We start from the raw sequence: 27,227 nt of genomic DNA on the forward strand, positions 1-27,227 counted from the left end.
TTAAGCTGTTTCTGTTGTTGAAGCAGATGACAGCAGTATCCCGTCTCCCCTCTAATTCTATCAGAGATGCAACAAATCAACCCTCGACCCGCATCAAACTCAGAGGGCGAAAACACCATTAACAGGAATTTTCTCTGCAGGAATATGATTTGACATCTTAATTTTCATCTACAAACAAGAAAGCGAATCCATCATGTCAGAGAGGGCAAACCATTTCTACGCCTGGTCCCTTCAGTCATTTAGCAGCAGAAAGTTAACAAAGATGAGGAAAAGATTCATTTTCATGATGCAGCATGTCATTAAATAAAGGCTTTTCTATTCTGTTTACACTTGATTAGCGCTATGGTTAAATGATTTGCAAACAAGGTTTTAACTTTTCTAGGTATATTTTTATGATAAGAATTTGACAATTATAGCTGTTTAGTACACTAAAATACTAATTATTTAAAATCTGTTTTTTTAAATCCTCAGTGGGCTGAGCTCCAGTGGTCTGATGGAGTCTTTTTTTTAATATATGGATACGTTTACGTCTCATATTACAAAAAGATAGAAGTACTGCTGAAAGCAGCTGTCATTTAGACGCATCGTGTTTTGAGATTCTTGATTATACATTTGTCCCATTGTACTTTAACATCTCCATTCACTGTCAGAGATTTTAAGATTATAGTTTAATGATTCCAAAACAAAAGAAAAGAAAATGCCTGCTTGTTCATTCAAGTAGTTATGCTGAAGAAAATGTGAAATTTAGCTCTCAAACTTAAGTTTAATTATGTATTTATGCCTGCATGCTATTTGGTTGAGCTCTTATCGTCATTAGCAACAATAATTATAATGAACGTCATCAAGTCATAGCTAGAAGAGTGTGCTCCTAAAAGCCAGAAAGTTAAATGTTGACAAGATTGTTAATCACTTGAGTGAGCATCACAAAAATACTATAATGGAATCTTGAAAGTATTATTATTATGAGGAGCAAAGCCATGCCTTGAGATCATCAGATAAAAGAGGAGTCAGTAGGCTTTGACAAATTGCTGTAAATACTGAACACAACCTTTTTCGGAAAAGTCTAATTAAACTGAATTTTAAGATGAGATAAAGTGACTAGAAGTTAAAAAAAATAAATAAATAATACAAGTGTTTTGTGCAGATTTGATATATTGTTCATGAAGGCAAAATCTCGTTGTCAGCATATTTTCCTGTAATGCAATGCCTTTTACGGCCAATAGTACCTCAATGGTTTGAAGAAAATCAAACATTCAATATAATTGTGCTAAAAAGCTGTCAAATCAAAGCAAAAGTGATTTTCTCCCTTTTTACTTTTTAAATAACCTGCATCGGTTGACTTCCTAGTGGCTCTTAGTGGTTTAACAGTTTGGCACATTAGTGGGCAGTAAAGTGCAGTTACTGTGGAAATGATTGGTAAAAGTGAATGTGGAACTGAACTCTTTCCCAGTAAAAGTTTGTGATGTTAGATGTTTACTTCTTTTTTGCTTCAGGAAAAATGTCTGTGTTGATGAACAATAAGTTTTTTGAATGCATTTATGAGATATTAAAATATTGCTGCAATCCTGTGTTGGCCTCCAGTTGTCTACCATCTGATGAAAGTGGTGGTAGAAAGGAAAGAAAAGCAGATGAAATGAAAGGTGCAGTGAATCTTCCTCTCAATCTCGTTTCAGCTTTACATTCTGATCCGTTAAGTGATTGTGCCATCTATCACCAGCCATCCGCCGGGCCTCTTATGGAGAGTCCGGCTGGACAATAGCAACAGAATATCACATGTCAGATGACTTCATGGCAGATGACTTTAATATCCGCTATAGTAGCCGTGCATCTATACACTGGAATCGCTCAATAGCAGATGAAGCGGCAGGCCAATGTGGCATTCAGTGGCAGAAGGGATGTGTTCAATAGAAGCCCCTTTTATCATGGTGTAATATAATCAGGGCGCCAGGACAACCACCTCTCAACAGAAAAGATAAAATAAAAACATTAAAAAACAAACAGAGGTTGAGGTAACAGATAAAATTTTAACTCCATATTGACCCACATCTATACTCCCAGTTTACTTCATATCATATTATTTCCTTTGACTCCCAGACTAAAAATTGGCTGATAAAAAAGATGCGGGCTTCTTCCTTCGTGTTGAAAATCTGGCAGTATCTATTCTCCATGGAAACAGCAAAAAGCATTAGGAAGGGTCAGTTGTCCGCTTTTCTTTAAAGTCAATTCTCTAAATATGGGAATTGGGAATTTGGGGTGAAAAACTGTGGATCAAAGTGTGTAAAGTACACAATCTATGTCCAGTTGTCAGGTTAACGGCTCTATAAAAGGGTTAAAAGGAAGAAAGCCGATCCAAACAAACAGACAAAGCTCTGCTGTGGTCTTCACTTTTAAAACCATGTAAGAGAGTTTGACAGTCAGCATTAGCCATCTGGGTCCAACAATCTTTGAGTCTTTGTTTTAAACAGCGATAAAGATGATTTTGTGCACTTTGTGATAAGTGGGACTCACAAAGTCTCATAGAACTCTAAGGAAATGAAGGGACAACTTCCACTTTGTAACGTTGTTTTGATGAAACCTCATTTCCCAAAGGCTTCAACTACACATGAAACCATTTTGGTTCAGTTCCTCTGCCAAAAGTCAGACAGTATGACGTGTATCCAGACCTGAAGAGAGGCCTAACAAAATACAGGCTGAAGAATAAATCCTTTTCTGAGAGATTCAGAATTGCGCAGCGGGATAAGTGAAATGTCTCAATGTGACTCCCCTAAAGAATTCCCTTTTAGGCAAAAGATTTTTTTGAATACTATGTGAAGCTAGGCTGAAAGCAGAGAGGGAAACATCTGCTAGGATCATTGTCTTGTCACCTTAACAGCACTGCAGAGCAGCTATGAAAGCATGGTTGAAAAATGGTGTCTCTCGTAAAGCACATACTATGGGGCAGGAAAGGGCCATCTAACTTTGTGAGTCTAGTTAATCGATAATATGGGTCCCTCTTTTTTCTGAGTGTCCATGTGGGTTTGGACAGTTCTAATACACTTCAGACAGCACCTCTAATCCTGCAAGCCAGTAGGATCATGATGCAATCACACCTTATAACCTAAATGTGGAGTCCCACAGGGCTATTGGTTCACAACTTTTTGCCCTTTATTTTAATGATCTTAACAAAATTACTAAATTGGTTAAGTGTGTTAATTTTGTTGAGGATAAAATGTTTTAAAGCTCTGGAAAAAGATCTAAAAAATAAACTAATTAGGTTTTTGCAATAAAGGGCTTCATGTATCTTAAATGAAGATGTATTCCTTGTTTGTGTTACATAATGCATATAATGTAAATAAAATAATAACAACATAATATGTGTCCAGTTTCACAAAGTGAAATAATCACAGATTTGTTATTCTAAACATAATACTTGCTGTATTGCGGAATATGTATATATGTCAAGATATATTTAAAAAAAAAACTCAAAAATGTGTTATTTGTTATATTTTTTATGCTACAATGTGTGCTATATTGTAGGAAAAAAATATATATATATATATATTTAAGTGTTTGTACAGAAAATGTAAGAGGGGCAAAAAAAAACAAATTTTCGTCTTTACGTTTCCTTTCATTTCCTTTGTTTAGAAGCTTGTGTAAGATCTTTCTTTCTTTCTTTTTTTTGGGATACGAAAAGCAAAAAACAAATTGGCAAAAAAATGAACAAAAAGAAAAATAATTTGTTTTTTTAGTGGCAATAGAAAAACTATAGCAACCTGGGATTTTGACATTTTTTACCTATAAAAAAAAATATTTTACCGTGTTTTATATATATTATGTCAGACTAATAAACTAAATGTCACAATTTATAAATTTCTAATTTCTTTCTTGCAAAATGTGAAAAATGTATAAATAAAGGCTAAACAGAAAGCAAAAGCTTGAATTGTCCTTAAACTCTGTAGTTTTTCTTTATGTGGCTCAAGTAAAGCCTGTACTCACAGATGTAGTAGTATTCTCTGCCCGGTCTAAACTCAAAGCCCAAGGAGAAGGGAGTGAAGAGCTGGAACTTCTCAGAGAACTTGAGAGGTCCGTTTGGGGAATGCGGCCTGTTGCACTCCCAGCGCTTAAAGCCCTTGGCGGTGTGGTCGCATGTGCTGTAACCATCATAGTTGACCATGTAGAGGACGTAGCGCTCTGTCCGCTCCTCAGGCACCGAGTCTTCGTAATGAGGACAGTAGACATCTAGGTAGTCGTTTATGCACACGTCGATGTGGTAGTCTCCACGGTGGAACCTGGTTAAGGAAGAGAAGTGGAAATGATTAACAGTCTATTTTTGCCTAAATAAATTCATATAAAGACTTTCAGTTCATGAAATAATTTAATAAATTGTTAGCGAATCATTGTTAACTGGAAGTCTGTCTCTGCACAATTTCATGGAAATCTAAAAAACATCCAATGGCATTCCTCTAACTTCAACAAGTAAGCAAATGCTGGTGTATCTATAAACCTTTCCCTGCTAACAGATATTTACTCACACAGACACACGCATTTCTTTCCAATGATGGTAGCATAGAGTATCCAACTCTGAGAAAACACTCCACCAAGAAAACCGTTTTAAGGTCTCTCAAGTAAAAGGAAACATTTACTGAAAGATCTCTCCAGAAAAACACAAGTGACTGTAATGTATAAAGGGATACAGGATTGCAGGATGGCAGGACTATAAATGTCATGATAAGAAAAATATGGAGCCTGGCTGTCTCCGAGGGCTGTGCAGTGAAGCATCTTTACAGCAGCAATGATCTAGAGCAGGCCGCACAGGGTCAGAGGGTTGCAATACATACCAGGAGTTTCATCAAAAGGCCACACACTGTCACACACTAGCATCTGGCACTCACTCACACACACACACACACACACTCGGAAAACCACAGTTTCTTCTCTCTTGCACACCAAATGGGGGTCTCATTTATGAAATTTTCCCAGAATTAGAAGTCGGATGTGTTTTTCGGAGCTCTATGCTATATCAAGGGTGGTGTGACCTTAACCTCAAGGTCTCAAGAGGCTCATCTAAAAAAATGTCAAACACCTGTTCCCCTGGTAGGGATGCCCCCAATTACGCAGCCACACTTCAAACACTTCAAGAGCGATGATGTTAACTGCAAAATTGCCAAGCCCTTACTCACAATTTCTTCTTACTGGCTCATTCCAGCTGATGCCTCTATGAGTGAGAGGCAGCTAATTTTTAAAGAGCACAACCTTACAAGACTTTTGAGAAAACTTTTAATTGAAATCTGCCAGTGCTGTCTATAAGAGGGGCTTCTCACAACAATGGTTGAATGTGGCGGGAAAAAACAATTTCATCCTAAGGACTCTTGAGTCTCTGTATTGCCATGTGGAGGCACCATTACAACCTTTTTCTCTTGGCAGGTCTCGCGTTTTTCAACAACATCTTGTAAACCCATTAGGCCTGCATTTATGAATTTTTAGATTCTAAATAGATGGAAAGTTAGATACATATTTGCATTGATGTCAAGGAGTTAAAAGTATTGGAAAAAAACTATGAGTCTTTTAAAAAACAGATATAAGTTATACAAATTTAGAACTACCTCATAAAACAATTCTCAAACAGATGCTCAATACAAACAGAGAAAAAAGATTAATTTAATTGATTTTCAAGCAATGTCTCAAACATTTTTCAATACTGTTAAAAAAAGAATCCTTCGCAAATGCATAAAACTTCTTGCTCCCCCCCATTTTTCCTCATTTGTCCTAAATCTCACTTTTTTGTTCTCTCATATCAGCTATGCAGCTCTGTTATCCTTTCAGAGCAACGCTGAAATTCTGACTCCCAGGGAGAAAAAGGGGAACTCTTAAAATCAAATTGCAGTATGTGCACTTAAAGTGCTTTTACTTTGTGTCGTTTTTTCAAAACACTTCTCAGTGGAGTGGAATCATAATGCAAACCAGATCACCGCTTTTCGAAGATCAAAGTGCAGTTTGAGAAAAATCTTGTGGTGTTTTCACTTAACACTTGTCGGTTTAATTAAATATATTTTATGCAAGAATCAGCATCAAATAGAAAAATGCCTTTTTCCCCATGTTTGTGATTATATGTCTCTTGATGCTGATCTGTATATTTATATGTATCTGTGTGCATGTAAGCATGAGCAGCCATGAAATGTGGTTTTTCAGTGTTTACCCGTGTAGGGTAAATACCAGTGTAAGGGTGTTTACAGTTGAGGCAGGGAGGTGCTCATCTGTAACATTTCACTTAAAACATGTGTGTGAAGGTCCAGAAAGAGCTATGCATCTTTTTTTTCTCCTTTAAAATGTCACCGACTTAATGGTCACATCCTCCCATCTGCTCACCCCAGTGTGTGTGCGTGAGAGGGAAATGGAGAGAAACAGAAGAAGAATGAGAATCAGAGTGTGCATGCATGTGCGTGTGATGTTTCAGCTGCCCTTTTCTCTGCGCCTTGGAAGAGTGGCTTGTGGCACAGACTGCAAATGAGGCTGAAGATGTTTGGGTGACTGGGATCATAAAAAGGGACAAGACGAGCATTTGTAACGTATTGCGCAGATGCATATGAGCAGGGGAGATGCATCTAACAGACAGCTGATGAGGAGCACACACATTAGATTTGTTATCGGTTGAGAGAGCGCTCCGGATCTCGCTGGCAAAGGGGCAGCAGTGAGACAACCAGGAGCTGCTAATGACACAGAGTGGGAAAGAGACGGGGGGGTGAGAAACAGGCAGGAGGGAAATGGAGGGAACCTGGTTCTAAAACATAGATGGATCACAAAAGGGATTGAAACACAGAATGAAAAAGACTGCAAGGATTCTGTGTTTATTTTGTGTGGACCTTTTTTTTTTGTTTTTAACAAAACACAGTCTCTACTATGACTACCAAATCCCTAGAATGAGTCACAAGCCAAATGTATAATTTATTTCATTTATTTTTTATTTATTTTTTTACTTGTCCTGTCCAACAGCTAGGCAGGCAGATGAGAGCTGAGGGCCTCTTGTGTTGGACATATTTTACTTTAACAAGAGGGGTTATTAATCTTCAGACAAACCAAAGGCATGACTGAATAAACCCCTTTTGTAATTGAGGCCAAACTTTATTAATTTCAACCATGTTTGAAAATCTTTGGTGTTGGACCGGACGGAAAAGGAAAGAAGGGAAGAAGAGAGAGAGATGTTAGAGAGGGGGGGTGATAGTGAGAGGGGGGGTAAGACCATGAAGCAGCATAGAGCAGACAGGTTTACTGGTTGTTTATCATTACGGTACAGTTCAAATGTAGTACAAAAAGGGCGGGGCCTGTCCGCACACACTCAAATGTTATCAACACACCTGCTAGCTGCAAAAATTGTCCACATGTCAACATGTACACAAAACAGATGGTGTTCACAAACGCATACCTATGCCTTTTGTATTTATTTCATTTTTGACCTTATAAAGACCCTTCTTCCTTGAAGCTGGTGTGGTCTGTTTTTTGATTTGAAAGTTACAGTTAATTTAAAAACCCCGGTCTCAAAAGAAAATTGTGCTTTTAGTGTTTTTAACATGTTCCTGTAGCCTATTTCTCATGATGAAGGGCATGTATGAGGAAATTAAAATTAAAACTGCATTTCTGAGTATTTCTTTATTCAAATTGTTGTGAATCAGGAGCAGACAAAAAATTGTTTGAAGAAGTTTGCAGTTGTCATATAAAAAATCTACAATTAGCAGGCCTCAAGATTCAAGCACATCTTTGTTATCTTTGTCCAAGCTGGCATCTGGCCTAAACTGTACAGCTAGATAGCGCCAATACAGCTCACCATTTTTGTTGCGCTGGTAATGTTAGGTTGGGGTTTCGAGGGGATGTGATCTACATTTGTTAGGCTATTGTCTTTAAGATTTACAAGTTCAGAAGTTCAGTAGAGAGCATCTGACTGACTGTGTCAGATGCCCCTCATGACTGAAAATTGATTTTTTTTCGCTTCAGCAAAGCATGACCGGGCAACAAACAAGAAAGAAAAAGCTGTGTGGCTCTTATATTTGATTACACCTTTAGTTACACTTCTTTTTACACATCAGTTGTTATGGAGACCTCACTAAACAAAATAACAGATGATGTGAAATAAATAATTATAAAAGTTAGAAAGGTTGGTCATCAGCTGATAGTCTGCTTTCTGATGTTTGTATTTTTCTGTTTTTGTAAAAGAGCACACATTTAAAAGGAGGTCTGATTTATTTTCCCCCACAGGTCTGACTTGCTTACAATAACAAAAGCAGATATATTTGAAAAAAATAACATCTTTGAATGTTCATCAGGTTTAGTCATATTTATACTACTTTCTCCTCTAAAATTTTAACTGTCCTAATTGCAAATCTCCTAATTTGGAATCCATAGGCAGAAGATAAATTAGTCCACCCTTGGGCTAAAACAGACATTCTGCAGACTTCGTTTAATAATGTGCTGGGTAAAGTCAATAGAACGTCTGGCCTGACTGATTTAAACATTTGCTTTCTCCCTTTGCTCCTCTTTCTGAAACTACAGAAACTTTAAGAGCTGGAGTTCATATAAAAAAGAGAAAGACTTCTTAAATTTAAAAGACAGCTGCTGAATGTCATTTAGGAAGCTGGTCAGACAGAGTTGATGCTGAGTTTTTACTCACCTCTAATGTGAAACATGAGCAAAGACTAATTCTAAATCACATTTCTGTCCCTGAGTCATAAGGCACTTTTTTTCCCCTCATTCTTAGAGGAACTTGCAGAAGTCCAGAGCAGCAGCAGACGCCTTCAAGCTGTAAAACAGGGTAATTAAGGAGCAAACTTGGATGGGAAGCTAATTGTCAAATGGTGATAATTGCATGTTTTTGGTATGCCACAGCTGTCCCAATGAGCTGTGGGTCATAACACAGGGCCAGGGAAATCAGCTGGACACCGTGTGAGGGCCTGTGTGTTTGTCAGATACGAGGAGATAATTGTTATTACTAACTGATTACATTTTCACACCATCTCTTCAGGCCCTTGGGTTAAAAACGGAGGGGCCAGGCATTTTCAGCACACACGCTTTCAAACAGTCACAAACATGGGGAGTTTGGCGGAGATAGAACAGCGAAGTGAACGCAGGGCAAGGTGGAAAACCACTGCAGCCATTGATTGGCTCATTTCCATTTCAATTACACAGCCCAGTGCCGTTGCAGTGCACACACTGGGGCAGACAGTCACTCAAAGAGAGACAAACATACACACAACTGCATGAGCACGCCTGGGCCTCGCGCAGTCCCATCAGCCACTTCTCCAAGCTACACAGTGGTGGCTGCAAACACACAGGAAGAGATAGATAACCTGACTGAAAGGCATTGGATGAAAAAGCAGGAGCTCGGAGGCAGGAAGGGAGCTGTCCCAGGCACCTAACCAGTTGTGAAATTCAGAGGGAGTTGATGAAAACGTCTATTTGTGCTTCTGTGGCCCAGTACCAAAGATACACACGCAAATATCAAATGCAAATGAGCTTTTGTGTTGACATGGTTTATTTACCAGTGCATGCACGTTTTTCTCCTGGCTTCTGATGGAATGGAATAATGTTCTAAAAATCAGATGGTTAACTTGTGTGAAAGTAAATGGTTGAAGCTGACCATAACTGTCAGTACAAGGGTGTGCAATGACTACTCACAGCTGTTAGATTAGGCTCATCTAAAACAAAATATAAACCCATTGAAGCAAGTCTGTTTAGTCATTTTTCTGTCGAGATTTTTTTCTCTTTCTCCCTTTTTTCTGTCGACTTGAGCTTTTCATTGCTTCTCAAACTACCCAACGTTGCTTAATCCTAATTAATTCGATTTGTACAGACATTTAGACAATTAAGAGATTTTAATTGATACTATTTAAAATGATTTGTTCTGCAGATAGGGAACTCCAAATCACAATAACCCAGAAGCAGAAAAATATCCTCAGACGATAAAAAGGCAAATCTGTACTTTCTCTTTTTAATTCCATAAGTTACTTGTATCTAGCTGCGCGTGTGTATGTTTAAGCAGATGCGTCTCTGTTTTTGTGTAAACAAATGTAGTCCAGAAAAAAAAAAAACATTGTTTAGCCAAGAGGAGATGAACTCTAACTGAACCTCTACTAGCATACACTTGCAAAAACCCTTTCAGGGCCTTTCAGCACTTCGCAAACACTTCTCAATATAGTTTGCACAGTTGTCTAATTACAGATTATCGGTTTGGCTCTGAAAATGAAAAAGGGAGACATTTGAAAGAAAGAGCACACTGACAGACAGATTGAGGCAGAGTGAAAGAGGACAAAGCCTGTTGCACTTCATCAGTCTAGTTTTTTTTTTTATTATTATTATTTTTTTTTTTTTACTGGAGCCAGACAAGGACCCGGGCACCTAAGACAGATATTACCTGTAATTATTGTGAAAAGTTTCGAAAAATGCAACATATACGACACAGTGAAATTGACTGACAGCAACATTTTGTTAAAGTTGCAAAATAAAATAAAAGGTCACCTTCAAAATTGTGCATTACATTTTTTGATGACAAGGCAGATAAATAGTTGTTTAAAAAATATTGGAAGCCAAGGGGTCAATCTTTAACTTCCAGACTAAAACTCATTTTAAAAGTTAGTAACAAAAGTCAAATGCCCTTTCTTAAAATTGCCACTAGGGGCTATGTCTAACAAACAAGACTTTCCCCATGAATAATTGGCGTAAAACTACGATAGAGCATTAGGGCCACCATGAAAATGATACATGTATGGGAATAAAGTCATAAAAGTATGAGAAAAAAGTCATAATTTTGCAAGGGAAAAGCCATGCTTTTTCAAAAATATAGCTGGTTAAGTAGGTCTCCATCCACATTACATGCCAACTAAATCCATCAATGCACCTATTTATGGTGATGCCATAAGGCTTTAGTTGAACATAGGAATCGAGGTCCTATAATGCATTTGGATCTCTGCAACTACACTGCCTACGGCGTTAACAGCGCCCCTGCCAGAAGTCTACTCCTCGGGGGTCAGGAATCTTCATCTGAAGAGGCCCAGTTTCCTGCAAATTCTTTTCAATGTCCTTATACTTATAATAAAATATTGCTGAATCACTGAAAGATTTACCTTATTTGTGAAACCAATGGTAAAATAACCGCAAACAATGCGCTCCACATTTCTCATACTGAAACATATTGGTTCTTTTTTTGTTGTTTTTCTAAGTTAACAGACATTTGCCTTAAATTATATCAATTCTTGGAAATTCTCAACTCATAAAATTATAATTTTTTTCTTTGGTAAAATATTGACTGTTTTATTAAAAAATTTTCAACAGGTTCATTAATTTCAAATTTGGACTTTTTCCCTCATAATTCTACAAGTTTATTCTCGTTTTTTATTTATGGCAACCCTAATACTCTGTTGTATAGAACAGTTCAACTTTAGACAAGGTTTTACTTTAGCAAGTCATTTTAGTTTTCTTTTATATTTTTTAGTCTTCTGGACTGCAACTTGCCCTTCACAATTCTTCCGGCATGCCACTTAACCAACTGTGGACTGCCTAAAATTCCTTTGCTGGTCAGTTCTTGTGTTACGGGCATAAGGCCCACACATTTGATGGTCGGTAACAGCAATGACCTAAAGCTTTTGATTAGTGGGGCTGTTAATGAGGAGCTAAGACACAAATAGGCTCCTAAAACTGCAGAGCTTGGCTTTGAAAATTATGTCTAAATTGCTGCCATTCTGGAATCAGATATCCACAAAAATTCAAAGTAGAGGCGGTTTTTATTAAACGTGCCTAAACTCTTGCATTGTCCATCTGTTCTTTAGCATTTACTATCCATATTTTAACATTTAATTCCGGGTGGCAGATTTTTGGGTGAAGTAGGGGAAAGGTAGAGAGCCAAATACTGAGAAGTGGAGAGAAGTCAGAGGAGGAACACTTGAGAATGTCACCTCGCTGTGGGAGATGACATCCACATTCCTCAATGGCTAACTGGCCGATTCGCTTACAGAGTTAGGAGGACGTTAGGGGATACGGGTGGGGACATCAGACCTATAGAATATCACACTTTACTGCCTCTGGGGCATGCTAGGAGACAGGAGCAAGAGCAAATGTAAGCATATTTCAATATTTATGTGGGTTATTTGATGTAATAGGCAAACACAGAGACATATGATCCCACCTATAAATGCATAGCTGCTGGTCACAGTGCATTTTATAGTGTCCATCTGCTGTTGTTTTATGGATGGGGTACCTGAAGGCTCAGAACAGGTGGTCACCCCAGAATAATGTACTGTCAACAGCACAAATCACAAGGGCATGCATTCCTTCATTTTGCTCTCAAACATCTACTTTATTCTGAAGCCAGTCTAACTTCTACGGACATCCCTCCATCTGCTTCATCTTTTCTTTTTCCACCTCTCCTCAGATTATCAGCACCCTTGACTATGATCTTACAACATTCATTTCTCCCATTTATGTCTGTCAGTACTCATTTTGCCCTAGGGAGACAATGAATTAGAGCAGTGACAGACAAGTTCTTGTTCTGCTCTTGGTGCCGAGTGAGATGGCGAGATGCAGGGCTCCAGTAAGCGTTTGATGTAGCCTGCATCAGCATGCTGCAGCTTAAGTCCAAAACAGGAGAAAAAAGGCAGACTTCCTCTGAGCTCATGGACTCTACTTTGTCAAACAACCATTTCTATGCGTGTGTAACACGAAAGGCTGAGCATGTGTATTCTGGTCTGTGTATATCTGTGTGTAAAAGGATTTCTTTATGTGTTCCCTCATCACCAAGGGAGTCAGGAAAAAATGACACAACCCCCCAACATCCTGTCAGGCCCCGGGGCCATTCTTCTGAATCACTGCTGCCCCAAACCCACTTCAAACCCTTTGTAAATACTCTTCACTTTGACATGATTACTGGGAGCGGAGAGGATGTGTTTACCTGTAGATGAATTTGAGTTGTCTGTGGTCACACACGGGTAATAAGTATCAATTAATAGCTTCGCATCACTGAACGGTGAGATGTGTTGGCCATTAATCATAAGCCATTGTTTTATGGTGACAGGATATCTGGCAGCTGGGACAGAACAGCAACGATGGAACAGCTCCAAGTCTTGTAACACGTCTTCCCAATGTTGTGGGGAAACATGGAGAAGGGCATCAACAGAGTGAAATGGGTCCTAAAATGTGTGGTTTGCTCTGATTTTAGAAGAAAGATTTGTTTAAACCGGGATGGGCCAGAAAACTGTAAAAGAAATGCAAAAGAAAAGCCACACCTTCATTTGGTTTAGCCAACTTTGACACAGAGGAGTTGACCGAAGAGCCTAAAAATACAACAGGAAGAAGAATACTGTCTATCCTCGTTTCTCTTCTGACGATTATGTATAAACGGGCTCATTTACAAGAATTTTCTATTTTTATTTTTTTGACAGGTTGTTTTGCTATTTATAATTGGAACCTTTAAATATAGCCAAAATCTCTCAGAAGTCAACCAACGTGCAGAAAAAATTAGGTTACAGACATTAACCATTCGTGTTATTCTAACAAAAAGCCAGACATACAGTAGATAAAATGTCTCTACAGAGATAAGCAGTAATTATTGTGGAATAAAATCAATGCATAAAAGACAAGATAGAAATCTAAAAAAGAAAAGAATTGAACATGAAAGATGAGGGTTTTTTTTAAATCAAAAAATAGAGATGTAGATGAAAAACTCAAAACGGCTCTGAAAGGAGGAGCACAAAAGAAGTGTGCATCTGGCTCATTTCCATCTCACCAGTTGCAGCAGTCATTAGGAGTCACACACAAGCACACATAATCAACTGACATTCTCATTTGGTGTGTATCTATACTCTAAACCCACGAGGATGCACACAAACATACTGACCTTCAAGTGGGTTACCATGGAGCTATGACAGAATGTTATAATGCTACCACTTTTATAGAAAACCCCTGGCCCTTTTGCAGTTCACAGACCTCTAACAGTGAGCATTGTGTTACCTTGCACGAATCTAGAGCCTGAAAGGCTTTTCTGACAATAGAATTCATAGGTTGAGCCTGCATATGACACCTAGAAGGAGGCCATTGAGTCATATGGTCAGTCAAAAGCGTTTCCTTAGGTAAACCCATTCCTGACAGGGTGGAGAAAGCGCTGTGTCCGTCCACCAAGCCCGAGGGATAATTGTCAAAAATAGATTTTTCAAAAAGAGAAAACATTAAACTATTTTTGACACAATAATTTAACCTAAAACTCTCCTACGATTATGATAAGGAATTTGTATGCAAAAACTGAAAGATATGTGAAAGCATCATGTCCTTAGAAAGTTAGATTCTCATTTTTGATCATAATTTAATGTAAATTGTTGCAACCAATGACAAAGTTGTCAAACATTTCTTTTAATTTCTCATTAGCAGAAACCAAATTCAGATCAACAGAGATCTATGCGATGACTTTGTGATGATTTTAATTAGCGTTTTATTTAAAACAATGTTCTCAAATGTTCATTGATTCAGCAGATAAAATAATCTATCTATAGAAGAAAATTAAAAACCTCTGCAAACCTTTCTGGACATTCTAAAGACTCCTCCACAAATACTTCTCATTTTTAGTCGTCGGCTGTTGCTGCACCTCATGTACAGATTCAAGTCAAGTGTTAGAGCATGTTTGTATTCAGCTGTTTCTTGTTTTTTCTTTTTTAAAACCTTTGCCTACAAGTCCTTTCAAATTCTTTACATTAGTAAACTCATGCAAGGGCAAGCTGGTGTGAAAACGGTAAGGCTCCAAAATGTTTTTTTTACCTAGTTCGGTAATATCACCTGTCACTTTCCTGAAAGATAAAATGCAAACTATCTTCTTCAGTACGATGTTTCTCACTGAATTAAACTGCTTCCTGTCTTCTCCTCTTGGTTTGGTGCTCACATTTCCAGGATCCATTTAGATGCCAATCCCCCTGCAGGCATGCATTTATTGGCACGTGCAGAAAAATCTCAGTCAAATTTCTGTTAGAATATTTTTTTTGGGCATCAATCCTTTTTTTCATGAAGTTAACAAAAAGTTTTTTTTTTTTTTTGAAGATTTCTATCACAAATGTCAAATCTGGGTTGATTTTTGTGGGTTTTTTTCTGCTATAATTATTACACTTCATCTCTTCAGTTCTGCAGTTTATTGTAAATATAGCAAAGTAATTAATTTAATAGATTTTACTTGCTCCTTTAATGAGATGGGACATTCCCCATTTATCTTATCCTAATTGATGTCTTTGGGCTATTTAAGGGGGCTGTGGAGTGAAGTGTGGAATAACACAGGAACCTTGGTGTACCAGAAACAACTGCAGGGTCAACATGATTCTTTTTCAATGAAACAATATTAGTTAAAAAAAACTTATGCTACATATAAACATTTTCTTCTTGAACATTAAAAGTTATTCATGGGACAACAGCAGAGCAGTTCCCTGGTAAAGTATGTTCTTAACATAGGAACTTTAAAATTTGGTCCAACTACAAAACACCAAAGTTTCTACACATGCATATAGAATGTACTGCGAAAATATCAGTAGATTTGGGTTGGTAAGTCAAACATTTTTTCCCAACCACAAGTCTTTTACATGTGGTAAACGCATAAAAACAGTTTATCGGGCTGCCAAAGTGATGCATTCATGTTCTTTGCAAGATTTAAGTCTTGCATTCTTTTAACATCAGAAGAACATAAAATAAACTGATTAGAATAACAGAAATGCATTTCACACACATGCATCAGGACAGAAGCAAAGAAATATGGCAGGGTGGTCACGAAGAAAGGAGCAGTAGTTGGGTCTCCAGGGAGATAGACAATGATTTTGCCAGCAGGGAGCTGACAAATGGGCCTCTCTGCTAATTCCTCATGCCTGTTTAAAAGCTATGTGGTCCTTTAACTCTTGTGCTCATACATGTGTATGCATGCATGGCCATTGCATGTGTCTGTATTAATGCAGAAAACTTGTATATGTGTGTGTGTTCGCTATGAACAAAGCGTTTTCCAGGACCTTCAGGGTCAGTCTCCCATGGAGAAGCTGTCAAGGCCCCAGGCAGGGGGTTAAGTGGTGTGTAGGGCACTTTGCTGCTCTATATCACACCAGTGTTGCCCACAATCACACACACAGTCAGAGGTCACAACGTAATATAGACATGAGCTTGCACAGAGCGCAACACACACAAGAACAACTTTGCATACACTTTTGTGTGCACACAAAACCTTGAAAGTTGAACTGCACTGTTCAGGGTTTGCAGTCATTGTTGCATCCCAATGCAGGAGCTTCGTACGCACCTTCAGCAACCTCCAGCATAGGAATTGCCGCTTTTAACGAAATGAAAAATACCACCGTCTTCATTGTGATGGTGAAGAATGGTCACACATTTGCCTTAGAGAAGACCATGCTTGCTTCGCTTTCCAGCATGCGGTTTCAATCAATGCAAAGTGAGAGCCCTCAGTTCTGTCCTTGTTTTTGATCCCAACTCAGTTGTGATTAAAAAGACCCAGTTTGACAGAGCAGGAACTATGTCAGTTTAAAAAAGCTTTAAGTCACGTCAAACAAGCTTAGAGATGTTCAGTGTGCCTTTGTTCTAGGCCACAGGTGATTAGTTCTACAAGCACGCCGCGTATGTGGGGTGGCGACCTTACTACATAGCTACGTGCATGCGCCTCTGTGCATTCTATAGGAATTGGTGTAAGAAAATGCTGTGGAATGTCTTTCTGATTCTCAAGCGCTTTTAAAAAAACAAAACAATTCCGAAAGAAATCAGAGACAAAAAAAGAATGTGTTATCTAATACATGTGCAAATTATAACCTCCTGTTTCATTATCTAAACGTACGTGATCGCACACATTGATGCCCAAGTGATTACTTTGATAACTAATTCTTGCACACTAAAACTAGTTCTTTGTTCAAACTAATTGACCCTGTTTAGTATTCCCTCGTGGAGAGAACCAAGGCGTTTTGGAGCGAAAACAAGGTCTGTAGGTCACGTCTTGGTGGGCACACACCACATTCTTTTCACACTTCCAACTGTGAGTTCATGAACTTTTGAACTTGCGCCACATAGCAGGAAACTGAAACAATGAGCTTTTGGAAAGAATGAAACTTCAACACATAGATTGGGTGTGTTATTCAAGGAAATAATCTGAGCCCTTTAAGTTGTTTATTCACATCCCAGTTGGTGTGGGCAAACAGAGAGACGCTTGCCAACACACGAGCGCTCACACGAAAATTATGCACACTTATACATACACAAAGGGGGGATTTTATGGGAGCATGTGGTGACACGCTGTGGACAAGTTTTAGGAGCTTTAGCGACATGTGTGGTCTAAAGTTAGTGCAGTTGGTGAATGCCGTCTGTCCTTGGGTCTATCCATCCCAGAGCACACACTTCTCTTTCCAGCTGTCTCCTTCATCTCATCTCCTGACCTGAGCTGGCTGTCAGCACTTCCTGCTTCAGCTCCCCATAATGCACATTCACCACATGCTACAACTTTCTGCAGCGAGAGCTTGTAAAGAGTCATTTTAACCAATTCCCATAAAAAGAAGCTCCAATTATTACCTCATCATAATGAGAACCACATGTTGGACCACACATAGTATATACGATACTGCTAAAATAATCATTAAGAGCCTAACTTATTTCACGTTACTTGGCTTTTCAAAGTAAACCACCTCAAGTTCAACCTCTCTCTCTGTGTTTAATGCAACACCAAGGTTCAGATATCCATTTACAACAATAATCACTCTGTCCACTGCTCTTCCTCTTGCCTGTCATCAATTGTGTGTCTTATTCCACCTGCTGCTTTCTCTCCACAGTCTGATAGTAGTGTGTCGAAAGCCCAAACCGCCTGGTATTGATGTCCCCATCATGGCACAGCAGGGGCCCCTTCATCACAGAGACACAGATGCCTGGCAGAGATGTCCCAGTTGAGGCATTAGTCAAGTGCATGCACCGCATGTGCAAAAAGACGCTCCATATCAAGTTGGCAGGGGAAGCAGTGCAGGGTTGGGAAACTCCTCCCACAGGTGTTAGGAATCAATTCAGAGGCAAATTGAATCACAGGCTAATTCTTCTTCTTACCATGAGAGTACCTTGTGTTGCACAGCTGCAATGTATCTGCTCCCTGCTTTTACACGTAAATGCTTTCTTTCTATTCCACCCACTGAGATAAGAAAATGATTTTGCATAAATATTGTGGAACTGCTGTTTAGATTACAGAGAGGAGAAAAATTATAAGAGAGATACTTGGGGAGTGAGCACAAGACAGATCATGATAAAAAAGAAGGAAAAGATTGTTCACTCCAACACAAACATTGTAATTCTTAGAGGGAACAAAAGAACTCTCTAAGGGTGTTAGAACAAACAGCACGTTTTTTGAAAAATGGGGAAATGGGAAAGTGAAGAAATATTTTTTAAACATGGAAAATTGCATGCTATAATCAAATTGACCATCTCCATGGTTCAGTATATAGTGTGAGGCATAAACAGGGGTGGGGTTTAATATCAGGCTCTGACTTCATACTGTTTTGCTGCAATCTGCTCATGGGAAAGAGAGTGAATGAGGCAGAGAGAAGAAGCATCTGTTAAACTAGGAGAGCACTTGTGTCTCATTTAGGAAAATCTGACAGATGACACTAGATCGAAGAAGAGCAAAAAACAATCAGTGTTTCACAAAACACTACAAAACTAAAAGCTGCATCTTGACTGTTGGTCAACACAGAGGAACATGACACCGATGACGTTCCCATACTTCATCTTCTCTGAGTCAGTGCATTTACTGGTGAGCAGAAGATTTGAAGCAGAGGTTCCATGGATCAGAGGGAATGATTGGAATTATTTTTGAGAGGATAGAGCGAGAGTGGAAAAGGGTGGGATTGCTTTGAGAATCTCAGAGGCAAATTTTTAGTGAAGGACCACCACTCTGCAGAAACTATGTCCTAGAAAACAACACAGGTTTTTTGATTTAGACTAAAAAATGGCATAATCATCATTTAAAGACCACTAGAACGCTTTTAAAATATATGTAAAAAGATGAACGGAGGACATAGTTTCTTTAACAGATCAGAATGAAACAGAAGAGACCACATTCTGTTGACTCGTATTTCAGGAAAGAACACGAAAAGATAAAAAGGTCAATTTAACTTGAATTGTGTTTGAAAACCTTCTGTCTGATTCTCCCTGGTTTCCATCATCGACACTTCGACCAAACAAAAACATACCAACAGCTAGTGCAAATCACAAGAAAAAAAAACGGAAACACACATGCTTGGTGGACACAGTAATATAGCAGATGCACTCCCCTGAAACTGAGTGTGTTCCAGCATAAAACATCAGGCATTGAACATTTTAAGTGCCTCTATTGTAATCAGGCCAAAGCCATAACAACTCCCATAAAGGCCTGGCGAGAGTTGCTGAAGGTCCATTTAAGTGTCCAGAACAAAGAGCATCACTTGATCAATAGACAACCTCGTTAGGGCCATATGCTGTGGCAGGCAGATTCTGAGGCACATGGGATGATGGGGGGGTGGGGTGGCAAGGGTGAAGCATCTGATGAAAGACCATATGTGTGGTGTTCCTTTTGCCTCGTGGGTTTAATGAAGAAACCCAACAAAAGCTAAAACAGGTAGGTTAACATGAAGCAAAAAGCTTAGACGGCTGTCCAAAAATCACCAACGAGTGTTTTGTGCTTTAAAAAGAAAAAAAAATGTCCTCATTAGGACTGTGTGTGTTTGTGCGCAGGATTGTGTGTTTGCGTGTGCGCCCCCAAGCCACTAAAAGCTCTTTAGGGATACCTCTGGGAGCTATCCTTCATGACTTATCAACTCAGCAGACAGACGTGAGTGCGCACACACATGCGCGTGCAAACACTTACATGCCCTTATACACACAAAGTGGCTCCTTAATGAACCCTTGTCAGTTTAAAAGGAACAAAGGTTGGAGAGGAAGAGCAGAGGGAAGAGGAGCAGATGAATGAAGAGCGTGGAGAAGAAGACTAAGAGTAGAGGTGAGGGGAAACAAAGCAGGGAGGCATGGGGGGGTTCTTCCTGGGCTGTTTGGCCTTGAGATCGATCGCTTATCACTGTCACCTAATCTGTCCATCTCTTCAACCCACCCCCACGCGCAAACACCTCCCTCCATCCCTCTCTGGTGCAGAAAGGTGTAGAGAAAATGAAGGGCAGACAGAGATATAGGGAGACAGAATGATGGAGTGTGCGGCTCCCATGAATAGAATTAGAGAGGCGAAAGAAGGTAGAGCAAGGCTGTGTGGAGATGAAGTAAGAAACAAAGGCAAATAAAGACCAACAGGAAGGGAGGTGGAATGACAGTAAGTACCGGATGACAAAGAAACTGACAGAAGGGGAGAGGGGATGCTGTGCAGCTTACAAATAAAGCTACAGTAAATCTTTTCAGGAGTGCAGCTGCACGCTTCCGATATATGAACTAAAAAGGCATATAGATCTAATCTCAAATGCATGAATACAACCAGCAGTACTGTAGAATGTGTTGATCATGGATCGTGGATATTATAATTAACCTGTGGGTGTTTTAGAGATGTTTTTTCCTTTAGTCATTCATTTATTTTTGCAGGACAAAACTGCCCCAATTGTGTTTCTCCCATAATGACAGACGGGACGGGCTCCAACCCTTACGTGACCCTGAACACGACTACAGGCAGGTATGGAAAATTAATGAATGAATACAGAATGCAGTTCCTTCTCTCTGCAATTACATCGAGGGCAATGTGAGGGGTCACTGGTTTGCCCAAGGACAGAGTAACATATGACAGGGCTGGGGATCAAACCACCAATCTTCCAACTGGAAGAAGATCACTCAAAACCACAAGAAAGATGAAAGGAGCTAGCTGGGTCAACGGCACCCTCCATCACTACAAGACACTTTTCATACAGCAGAAAAACACGAGAAAAAGTGAAAAGAAATGTGAAAATTGCTTTAGTTGCTCAACAAAAACAGTGTAAATTAATGATTTGCCTTTTACAAAAAGTATTAAGATTGGAACTTACTATCTGTTTGGGATTTACTGACTACAATCAAAGTAAAGAAATGTATATAGTATTGTATCTGTTAAAGGATGTCAGTAGGCAACTACATTTTGGTAGCATAAAGTCAGTTTGTTGAAATTGACTTGACTTGTTTTGATTTGCAATGTTTATCTGTATATCATCTTTACAGACAGTTTCATATAAACCTTTATTCAGCCGCAGGGATCTTTATCAAGAACTTTAATTATTGCTTCTCGACAGTGTTTGTTTGCGACTAAGTTTAGATCTAAAGAGCCGAACAGATCAGTATGTCTGAGCGACAGACAAGACATTAGGGAGAATGTAAAAAGAAGGATTGCTGCATGTGCTTGCCGTTTGTGCCGAAGTCTTTCAATTCCCTTTTCAAAATTGCAACAGTTACACAAAAGTGTAAAAGATTGATATCAGTTACCACACACAGAACCACAGGAGTTTTATAGGGTAAAACATGTCAACTGATTGGAAAGTCCTGGGCTGGACTTTCACAAAGCACCACCCTCTAAAAGAATTTAGTTTTTTTCCTACAAACAGTTGTGAATGTCAAGTTTGGTCATCCATAATTGCTCTGATGATGTCTACAAGCAGGTTCATACTGATGTAATAAACTGGAACAGTGACAAAACGTTCCAACCGGGTCCTTCAACAACCCCACATGGAGGTGGCAGCTGCACAGTTTATTCCCTTATTTATCGCGGGAGTTACGTTCCATAAATAACTCGCCATAGGTGAGATCCACAAAGTAGGAAAATGATTTCAGGCTGTAAAACCCATCACTACACACTTTACACTCAGACATGAACATTTTCACACTTTTCTCTCTTGTTTAAACTCTTAAAGTTCAAAGCTTCCTAGAAAAATAAGTCTAGAATTATAATGAAAACAAAGATCAAAGATTTATGTTACTCTGACAGAGAGAAGAGTTATTGACAAGGTCAACAGCCAATCAAAAAGAAGCATTTACACTCCCAAAAATAGCACGTAGAGGTATTCATTTGCGTCCTATTCCACACCCCTACAACCCTGCCTGCTGCCTGTCTTTACAACACCCAAAGGTGAACAAAGATCAGATAGAAGACAGAGAGAACTAGTCCATCATTGTTCGGTGTTGATCCCCAGTCACTCTAAAGCAATGCAATGATTTACAGTAAAAAGGTGTGGTTTAGATATTTGCACAACTTTGACTTATCTTAGCATCTTCAGCAGCTTTTAAAAGTGATACAATACTGTGCTGCTTCATGCAAAAAGAAAGAAGTGGGATGGAGATGAGCCTGCTGTTTATGCCAAAAGGCTGCTTTGAAACTAAAAAGAACAGATGACAATAATAATGAAATAATAAAGAACATTAAGGGTGGTGCGGAACATTTCATATTTAGCTGCACTGGAGGCACCACTTAGAGCTGCAATTAACCTAAGTACTTAACCCCCATCAAGGGATCCCGACACGGAGACGAAGGCTCAGCGAGAGTCGGGCTGAAAACTCAGAAAAAAAGCAAAAACAAAAGATCCCACTTCAGTCAGACAGACCAGAATGACAGAAAGGTTTAACCGTCTTGGAGCAATTCTGTGTTTCTGTGTGTGTCTGTCCCGCTGTGACTGTCCGAGTGAGCATGGTCTGAGTTTCATTATCTGCACCTGTCTGCGTGGAAAGGACCTCTCCCCAGACATCTATGTGGAGTCCAAATCAGTGAGTGTCTGGACTGCTGCGGGGTGAAGCAACTGAGGCAAGCAAAGCGCTCAAGGAATGAAAAAATAAAATCAAAACCATAAATAACACCAGCTCTACTGTTGGGCTTTCAGTTTCGAAAAAAAGATTGAAAAGAAAGGTCTGCAAGGACAAGCAAGAGATATCTTCTATTGTTTTCTACGTCAGACACAATCGATTTCACCCATGTTTTGGACTTTTCAGGATTCTTAAATGGTCTTTTTTTTTCAACTTGCAAAATCTGTTAGACTTTTAAAGTTTTACCCATTACCAGTGTAGAAAAATAAACAAAACAGTTGAATTAGAGAAATGCCTGAGAGTCTTCTTTAGTCTTGTCGCTGTACTAAAGCTCAACATCTGTCACGCCACATATGCCGCTCCACTTTGCCTTACTGCTCTGCTTTGTCCCCGTCATTATATCCAACTTATTCATCATCCTTCTATGCAGCCAGGCTCATAAACCAAAGATGGATGTGCATGTGCACGTATCATTGACTATTAAATTCGTCTCCACATCCTGAAAACTTCTGTTCCCTTGTAAAAGTGCCTGTAAGACACCTGTGTAATGAGACAGCTGTGCTTCTGTTTAATTGGCTCCCCGTGCACCTGACTTCATATGGGACGGCCCAGCCATTAACAAACACGCCTGACATTTTCATCAGTGATCCTGTGTTGTCAGCAGGCGGATGTGGTGGAATCAGCCTATGCGGAGATGGAAACCCACCTCGGTAATGTAAAAATGTCTGCATTTGGAAACACTGAAGTCTCTGACCCAGCTGCCAGTTTACCCTGCAGTGCAACTCAAATACACAAAACCTTCTAGCTGAAATCCACAGGATGATTGAAACACTTATTCAATAAAATTCAAAAGGACACATGACTAGGAGGTTTAAGACAGTTTAGTTGAAAAGTAAAGCACTTTCTAATTTGCACTGGATGATCCTGTGATGAGTAAAGAGTAAACCGAGAGAGCTCATCACTGTGATATATTGCCAAATACCATCTGGCAGGGAGGGCCACGGTTAAATGTTGACAGTAATCACAATTTAGATCAGCGGCCTTATTAAATAAAGAGCTCATTTGTGCAGACATATGGCCAATCAGCTTACTGTCTCACACTCCATCATGCACACAAATGCACACACTCACGGAAGCATGTGCACAACAACAGAAAACGAGGTACACAAGCAGGCATCTATAGCAGAATCAAAAGTTTACTAATCCTTTTGTTTGTCCTAAGAATATAGCTAGTTGATAGAAAGATTAAAAAAAATCTGTTTTCTAACATCAGCAAATCAAATATTTGCTGATTTGTAGCCCTCGAAGGCTGGGAATAGAATCGACGTTTTAAAATACATGAGGAAGAGTCTAATAGCTTTTTCACATCAAGCTGACAGTCAGCTGTCAGAACATCAGGGAACATCTGTTGCTCTCGTCTCTCTGTGCAACGCTTCATTGGCACTTTGGTGTCAAGATTTTGATTCATCCGATTCAACATGTGGAACTTTAGTTGGAAATAATCAAACAATACAGACACTTGTGATGTTAGGAGGTACAGGAGGCCTATTGTCTGCCGTTGGTTATTGGCCGTGGTTTGGTGCTCAGGAAAAGTGGTTTGAGACGCATTCAAGTTCTAAACCAACTCTAATGAAAGCATGGAAGATCGCTGGCTAGCTTCACTGGACTCCATATCAACACTCAAACTGCTACAAACTGCTGTGTGCGCATCTAAATACCCTTCCGTGCTCCATTTTTCGTGTTTGCATCTGAGATTCAAGACCAAGAAAACACACATAGAAACCAAAATATGAGTGAGAGAACCACAGGGGGTTAGAACAAAGAGAAAAAGGAAGGCTTATATATTCTGTCTGTTTTCCAAGAACAAACGTCGGCATCATCCATCAAATCTTCCACTTCCTATCTGTCCTCTGCTCCTCTTTAGCCCTGAGCAGCCCCAGGAATGCGGTGTGATTATCTGTCAGCTTGTTTTGTTCTTGACAAGAGGCAAGTAAAACAACACAAATTTTCCGAGAAGCCCCATATCCTCATTTAGATAAGGCTCCATACATCAATAATGCTGTCAAAGATTACTGCACTGAATTCTTTCTTGCGTTGACTGGAACTCCACAACACAGGAAGAAAATCTGAACTCTTACAGCTGTAAAACACAATGAACGACTGTTCATCTGCGTTAACTCACTCTCTTTGCTCATGAAGCCCCTGATTTTATTAGCTTAAATCCGTAAAATCCATGCACCAATAGGTGGTTTACAACCAAGTGTGGGCAGCATGGAGAGGCCATGTTTCTCTTCTGCAAAATGGTGGACAACCTCCAATCATTGTCACAAGCAGTTGAATGTCCTTTGAGACCGGAAAGTGAAGCAGTAATGCAGCCGTTATGAGGGAGGAAGCCGGCTTTGAGAGCTAAATAATGAGATATAAGAGGGATAATCTTGTTTCATCAGCAGGCAACAGGAGCCTAGGCTGAGAGACCTGATGACAGACAGATTTGCTTAGAAAGGTGCCACAAAATCACCTTGTTGTGGACTGTTTTTCCGGTACGTTTCCCTGGGATGGCAAGACTTAATTCTACTAGAGATACCCATTGAAAACACAGCTACATGAAAAAAAAGACACAATTGCAATGAATGAAAAAATGTGTCAGTGAATGAATGAGAATTGCGTTAGAAGTAGTAGAAGAGCACTGGTTTGCTCTGCTGTTAATGTTAAGGGTTTTCATTAAAAGACCATCAGATTAATTAAGTAAACATTTGGCAACAGAAATTACTATAAAAAGCCAATTAAAAAATGTTTTTCCTAAAAAAAAAAACGTTTTTTTTTTCTTCAAAATATCTGGACATCCCTCACAAATTAAAAACATTCAATCTATCATCCCAGGAGTGGACATTGCAGCAAGTTCATCTCAAGGTCAGATGATGCAGCGCTCAGTGGGACTGCAAATAAGCCAGAAGATGCACGGTGCATTCTGGATGGTCAATTCTACTGCTTGATCATAGAAAACACCAAGATTTTTGGAGCAAAAAACAATTGCTTGATGTTATTGACTAGTAAAATTTTCTCTAAATCACATAATTTTTGTAAGTATTATTAGATGTTCACACTAAAATCTACATTTTGTTTGCCTGAATCATTTTATCCTTCAGCCTCAAGGCAAGGAAGGATGACTGAAAGAAGATGGATGGATAGATAATTTGCGTGGTTATGAACTCTACCAGAGATTTTAAAATATGACCAAACTCATGTTCAGTCTTGCAAATGAACCTGAACTTGCAAATTAAAAGGTCAGTGAGGGTGCACAATTTTGTGGATGTGTTTTTTATTTTCCATATTTTGCAGCATCCTTTTAAAAGCTACAAGATATGTCTACTTTTAACTTTTTTTATTTAAATAAAACGTGGGATTGAAATGATACAGCATTGAACAGAAATCCACTTTATGGTGTTGCTCAACACATATCTCTACCTTGATTGTTTCCAGAGACGGCCCTCCTTGGAAACTAAATGAGTTGACACGCTGATTTCTTTTCTGGGAAACATCTCCAGACCTGATTATAAAATCACAACAATGCCTTGAATTTTACGCAGATTTGCTAGGCTGCTATATCCATTACTGTCTAATTTGTCCATATTTGTAGCTTTAATCAATTTTTCAATTGTTTTAATTTGCTTTTTTTTTTTATAAAAGTCCCAAAGTTGTTATGAAACATGAAATAAACATATTTCTTCCTTGATATAGTACATTTCTATCTCTGTTCACCTCTTTTCCTCTCTTCCCTGCACACCCTTCTACTCCTCCTTTGCTTTCAGGTGTAGTTTAGATAAGATTAGAGAAGGGGATTGATGACAGCTCTCTGTCATGTTTGCCTTTGACAAAGAGGACAAAGGACCCGGACGCTTGCATTGCTCAAGCGTCTCCATTCACCTGTCTGTGTGCCAAACAGCTCTGCAAGGACGCACACAGACATTCGAACACAACGTCACTCACCTACATACTGGCTGTGTCACCGTGCCCCAGTTATGAACTGAATCAGCATAATCCCTTCACACTCCATTTATCAAGAAAAAGGCATGATGTAGTCTCACAGAAATGTGTGCACGCACACACACACATGCAGGGGTGACACTGATCCTCACCCTGTGTGGTCTGTGAATTTACCTATAGCTAATGGACTTCCACAGGTCTGATATAGGCACCATTCACATTCTACAGATGTTTGTTTCTTGGTGTAAGCCTTAAGGCGACATACTGTTTACTGCTATTAATACTGATCTTGTTTTCAACAAAAAGCTTGGCAGAGATTAGCAGGTGGCTTGCATTGTTATCAAATTGAATAGCACTTGAAACTTCTGGGATTAAGTTTTAATCTAGGAAAAGTAACATTTCCTTATGTGCTGAATAGAATAGTTATATGCAAAAGGTCTGAGATGAGAAACAAAGCATTAAATGTGCAGAAAACAGAAGCTTTTGGGACCCAAACACTCAAA

General features: G+C 39.2%; 1 protein-coding gene across 2 annotated transcripts in view; it reads right to left on the reverse strand.

Annotated features, from left to right (window-relative positions):
* The window catches only part of efna5b (ephrin-A5b), a 90,868-nt gene that overhangs the window by 14,055 nt on the left and 49,586 nt on the right, over positions 1–27,227 (reverse strand). For both annotated transcript variants that reach the window (XM_004072303.5, XM_011478959.4), the window contains exon 2: positions 3,976–4,268. In XM_004072303.5, coding sequence (XP_004072351.1) covers positions 3,976–4,268 — 293 coding nt within the window. The remainder of the gene's footprint in view (positions 1–3,975; positions 4,269–27,227) is intronic.

The sequence above is a fragment of the Oryzias latipes genome, chromosome 9, assembly GCF_053564925.1.
Source record: "Oryzias latipes strain Hd-rR chromosome 9, Olatipes_Hd-rR_3.1".
Classification (NCBI taxonomy): Eukaryota; Metazoa; Chordata; class Actinopteri; order Beloniformes; family Adrianichthyidae; genus Oryzias; species Oryzias latipes.